At 39.0% G+C, this 6000-nt stretch overlaps 1 protein-coding gene across 1 annotated transcript in view; it reads right to left on the bottom strand.

Annotated features, from left to right (window-relative positions):
- LOC109472069 (polycystic kidney disease protein 1-like 2) overlaps positions 1-6000 on the bottom strand; it is a 29504-nt gene that overhangs the window by 9729 nt on the left and 13775 nt on the right. Inside the window, exons 7-11 of the mRNA XM_019771644.1 lie at positions 5023-5235; positions 4048-4230; positions 2738-2962; positions 1417-1524; positions 281-459 (exon numbers count right to left, since the gene is read on the bottom strand). Of these exons, the coding sequence (XP_019627203.1) occupies positions 281-459; positions 1417-1524; positions 2738-2962; positions 4048-4230; positions 5023-5235 (908 nt within the window). The remainder of the gene's footprint in view (positions 1-280; positions 460-1416; positions 1525-2737; positions 2963-4047; positions 4231-5022; positions 5236-6000) is intronic.

Below are 6000 nucleotides of genomic sequence, written 5' to 3'. Positions count from 1 at the left end.
GGGGGGGGGGTCGTCAACGTGTGACAGGGCCTAGGGGCTTTCAAGTTCAAGTTTTATTAATAAAATCAGCCTTGCAGCCAGTTTACAAAGTCGACCAAGCTGAATTACACTGATTTTTACAAATTTTGTACATAGTAAATACAGATACACATTTACATGACAATACATATACAGACACGCAAACGAATATGTTACAAAGTCACACAATACACAAGTGCACTGAAGTAAATTCCTTATTATTATTAAAGAATATATTATCAATATTTTATGTATGACTCACCACCCCGGACTGTGCCCTCCACTGTCATGCCACACACGCACGTGGGTCAGACCTCCAATTGGCTGTTCTGTAGACACAAGAAAGGAATCCACGCCGCCTTTCTCAAACAGAAACCGTGTTTGGTCACGGAGAGTGAACGGAGTGGCTTCTCCATATAGGCTATTAAGAGCTATCTTCACCTAAAATCACAAAAGCAAGGTTAGGGTATATACATTAGTATTGGTGTGTTTGCCTGTATATACTATGCGAACTTACATTTCAAGCATCTTTTCTAGATCCAGATAATAATTCTGCAGACATATTTTACTGATAGAATCTTTGAATCTCTTTATGACAGTTATTCAACATATACAGCTGATTATTAAGACAAAGAATTGATGAATTAATAAATATGAATACATCGATATTAAGCTATCAACAAATGTTTTTGCAAAGAGAAGCAAATTGGGTATCGTGTTGTTTTCCTCTCTTCTATGGGTTTGTCTGTAACGATATTTCACCTCAATCCACAGAGTAAAGAATCCAGGATATTTACAAACCGTGTATTTAGGGATGTCTGCCAGATGCAATATCAGTAAGTAATACTGCCAGAAAGGCAACCTTGCACGTATCGAGAACACAACTACATTCGATACAACTACATTCGAAGGCTTCGACATCAAATACTTTCAACCCCAGATTGTAACAGACTGGACTCACGTCATGGGAGGATTTGAGCTACGGTGTTCGTTCGCTGGAACAAATCCTTTGTACAACGTAGCCGTGTGGAACTTAACGGCCGTTTTGTCGTGTTTTTTGTGCTTAGTCAAGTTGTTTATATCTTAAGTACGCTCTTCAACCAAATACAAGAACAATAGCTTCCTTATAAAAGTAATTAGCGGAAAGATAGGTAAGAGGAGAATTCTCATTTTATGCCGCCGGTCACAACACAACAGGCGGTCCTTTAGAATTGCAATGTTTCTGCATGAACAGAACAAGAGAAGAAATATAACACGTATAGCAATCACTGACAAAGGTTATCAATAATGTTGGCATATAGCAGAAAGACATGATGGTTCATTCTTTCCCCGTTATATTGGTGTAAATTAAGTCTTTCCGAAAAATGCATCGGATCTAGGTAATCTAGCGTTCCGTACCTCTGCTGTTGTCCCGGCGTTAGTTCCATATCCGGTGTAAACAGTGATGATATATTGGCAATCCTTCCTGGTGTTCAGCACGTGACCAGGTAAGATTCCGATTCCAGCCTACCAAAAATATCAAACCTGTCATTTACACATTTTCATTGAAACAACATTTTTTATTAATTTGGCAGTCGGACTAAATTTTCACCAATAGATGAATTGTCCTTATCCTGAAAGTTTATCTGGGTTGATAGTAATCACAGTACGATGCTGAATTTACTCCAACACATGCATAATGGTACACAAGGATCAAATTTTCAACGACCACTGTCGCCTTCATCAGGATAGATAATGAACAACCACTTCCTAACGTAAGCCACCGGACAACGCCGTTTCACTGGACAAATAAGACTGGACATTGAGGAAATTGTTTTTCAATACGCCATATACATCAGGACACTGCAGTTATCAGTTAACAAAGACGGTGGACGATATGAACTGTCTACAACGTTTGACGAATTGCTGACGTCACGTATCCGTAAAGTCTCGTGCATCTGTATCTGTATCTGTAAAGCCGGTATAACCGCCCTTCGGCGTAACACACCAGCTTCGCAGGCACGCGGCGCGACGGCAGCTGGCTATATTACACCGATCGACTTGTTACACCTAACCCTTGAACTTCTAGCTCGAGACTTTGTTTAAAGCTATCTAATGACAATGCCCCTACTGTACTTGGTGACAGTGAGTTCCACTCTGCAATAGTTCTAGGAAAGAATGAATTCTGGAACACCTCAATCCTTGGTTGATAACTCTGGTACTTGAAGGCATGGCTATTTCTTGTTCTCTTCTGGGCTGGTATTAGGTACTTAGTACTTGGGACATCCACCAGTTTATTAGTCATTTTGTACATCATGCATAGTCTGGACATCTCTCTTCTGTCTTCCAGTGAGGCCCAAAGTAGGTTTCTTTTCATTTCCGTGACACTAGCACCTCTTTCATAGTTCATACAGAATCTTGCAGCTTGATTCTGTACCCTTTCCAGTTTGTCTTTGTCTTTATTTGTGTGAATAAGATTACGTGTTCGTAACTATCGCAGGGTCACGTTGTGTAGTGATTGGTCAGTAATTATCCTGATGAAGGCGACAGTGGTCGCTAAAAATTTGATCCTTGTGCAGCCTAGTTTTGGAATAAGTTTAGCATAGTACTATGAACTTTCCCTGTTTAATCTTCTATAATTAGTTAGATATGCATTACATGTATTAGATGTAGCATCTGTATTCGATGGAATAGACTTTTAGAAAGATTAATCAAAATGCAATTAAAAAGTTGTAAATACCTTTTGCACATCTTTTTTATCTGTTCTTCTTGACCAAACCATACCAGGAAGGTACAAGACGAATATTGTTAAGACAACAATGAGTCCTATAGGGTTTTCCAGTAACAATTTGAAGTCTGACATCACTTCTTGGATATTGAGAGGGTTTGGCGCAACAAAAGCAGAAAACTTAGTCAGGTGGTTACACCGGCAGTGGATATGTGTGGTGTTGGACAGAAGCCCTTCCTGTAAAATACATAGGGAAGTTGATAAGAAGGGATATAGAATCTCATTTTAGAATCTGCATTTTAGTATCTGCATTTTAGAATCTGCATTTTATATATTAACTGAATATTTCTTGTTCTTGTGATGTTGACGCTGGCAAGTAGCAAAAAGCATCGAGCAAAAGGCATCGGTAACATTAACGTTAAATATCACTCCATGTGTTAAATGAAATACAGACGTACCTGACAGCCACCAGTCTCCCATAAATGTATGTCTTCGCCAAAAAAGACACAAACACTTTCAAATACGTACAGGGTAAAATTTACAGTCTCGTACAAAACTAGGTCTTCCTCGGAGCCAAATCGTACACCTAAAATCCAAGGGTAATATTAGGTTAGATATCAATTAATCAATTAATGGTTTATTTGACATTGCACACAATTATATTCCATTTTGGTTTTATTATATTGAATTAAGGTAATAATCAGTTATTTATACATTTATACAGTATTAGGCAAAAGGGTTGAAACATATAGTTACATAAATGTATTAGGAAAATTTTATATTTAAAAGTCTACTGTATCATCAAAACCAAAATATGCCAAATGTAACAAAAATATTTATGTATATGAAATCGAGTCAATTATTAAAATTAATACCAACTTTTCGATATTTTATTCTATATCAGATAAAAGAGTGAAGTGTAGAGCTATAATAATTCACCATGACCTATCAATCTTAATTTTAGTAAAGACTGATTCTTGTTATGCAAATAAACCTATCTAATCAACTAATACCTTTCTTAGAGAAAATCTTATGCCTGTGTATTTGATTAGAATTCAAACAATCAGACGTTGAGCAAAAACATCTAATATGTGAATCAGACAAGTTCGCGCCGTCAAAATAAGTATACTATTGAGAGGCTATGGGTGTTATTGGTATTACGCTCTTCACCACTTCCTCATTATTGTAATACTTGTGAGGAAAATCAAGTATTTACCGATGTAATATGCAGTCAAATTGTCTACGTCCGACGGGGTTATGTCCACTTCCTCAGCTGACAGTAGCCACTGGTAGGAACTGGAGTTCAGAAACGTTCCGTTCACCCATGGAATAGAGACCATCTGATCAGTCGCTACAGGCAGAACAGCTGCCCAGTTGTAGACATCAGGTGTTGGCGGTTCATCAGTGCGAAGAAACAATGAAATGTCTTGTGGAAAGAGCGTGTCGTTGAACTCAAGACTAAAGCTCAAAGCTGACTGTGGTGTCTTCGCGTAGAACTCAAAAACCTGCGGTGGATACATTAGAATAAAGATGTTGAAGACTAGTAGTATTTGTTATAAGGACCAAATCAATACTAATGATTTTCTTAAGAAGTCCTGAATTCACATTCCTTATGATGTGGGAATTTGATTGACACCTGCCTGTTGGTTATAAGGATATTTGAATAGAAGTCATACTGTTAAAGAAGCTTATTTCGAACTTGGTATTTTATGTTTTACAGCTTCAATTTCTTGGTTAGGGAAAACCTTCAGTGAATATGTGCATATAGAAGAGTTCATATTGAAAAATCAACAATGCATAGCAATGAAATATTCAACCTTTTTTGCAAGCCCATTGTCACACATTCACGAATTTGGCCTCCCGAACACTAGCTGAATCCACCCAACCATGGTTAGGAGTAGGTTGGTGCAAAGTTGGCTGGCGTTCGTCGAGGTCGGCTACTATCATATTCGGCTGCGCCAGTCGAATTCATGTATTTAGAAATTATGCATTTAAAGATATTTAGATTATTCGGGGGTTGCTTGGGTAGTTCTAGGTTCGACCATTGTTGGCATTCCAGAACACCTGTCAACCAGCCACAAGTCAGCCAACCATTATGGAGTAAGTCTGTAGTGTTCGGGACGAGTTTTGGGGTCAAATTTGACAAATATTCAACTCAAATTCGCTACGATTCGTATAGAAAGGTAGGCGTGGTCAGACTGCTCCCGAACGTCAGCCTAAACTGTTAGACAGGTGTTCGGGAACAAATTCGGGGAAGGTCGGGTGACAGGTACTTAAATCATTTAGTCTAGACTTACCGTGAGGTTCCCGAGTAGAGAAGAGGCCTGAAACACGTACAGTGATTTTTCTAAACTCTCGTTCTTTCTTCGGGTTAAGATGTCGATCGGATGACTCAAACCGGAAACAGGAATAGTAACGTTTCCGCATTTTAAACTCAGGCCGATAACGTCAGCGCGAATAGCATGAGAGTTGTTGGAGTACTCAAATGGGTTGAAGTTAGCCTCTAGGAACTGGAAAAAAACATTATATCGACCTAGCCATTAAATAACTGCATTTGTTTATTCACATCATGGATAACCATGCACATGATAATTCTATGAACCATGTCCATGCCAATTCACAACATTGGTCATCATGCCAATGGCTGGAGGGTCATACTGTCAAGGCAGCTGAAATCAGGAGGAGCTAGACTGATGCACTGTGCAGAAGAGAAGTGGATCCGGAGAAAAGCACAAAAAAAACAGAGCCAGCTTACAGACGTGCCCTATGTGGAAGAGACTGCCAGTCTCGTATAGGACTGTTCAACCATAGACAAAGCTGTGGGGCTAATACAAATTAGGATTTTACCATGGTCAATATTGACTGAAGGAAGCCATATATATATGTAACGTTATATGGTAACCATGTCAAGGGGCGTTTGCAAGTCTCAAGCATTGTATACTTTTTATATGACGTCATTTGCGTCATGAGGATGCTGCTAGCAAATTAATTACCCATGAACATGGTAGCAAGTGAATTTATATTATTATGAAAAGGCTTTATATTCTGTATCTGTATAGACGGTATAACCGTCATTGGCAAAGAACATCACATTTGAGTCAAGCTGATCTGGTAGGTCATTTATGTACAAGAGGAAGAGCAATGGTCCCAGGACGGTTCCATAAGGGACCCCAATCGCTACTTTAACTGGAGCCGGCGCCTTCCCCTAAACCACTACTATTTGCTCCCTGTTGGTGAGGAAAGCCTTTAACCATTTCAGCGTAGGGCCTTGGATT

The sequence above is a fragment of the Branchiostoma belcheri genome, unplaced genomic scaffold, assembly GCF_001625305.1.
Source record: "Branchiostoma belcheri isolate BF01 breed outbred unplaced genomic scaffold, Haploidv18h27 scaffold265, whole genome shotgun sequence".
Classification (NCBI taxonomy): domain Eukaryota; kingdom Metazoa; phylum Chordata; class Leptocardii; order Amphioxiformes; family Branchiostomatidae; genus Branchiostoma; species Branchiostoma belcheri.
Note: the sequence above shows the minus strand (reverse complement) of the source record. Positions and strands in the feature narration are given on the sequence as shown.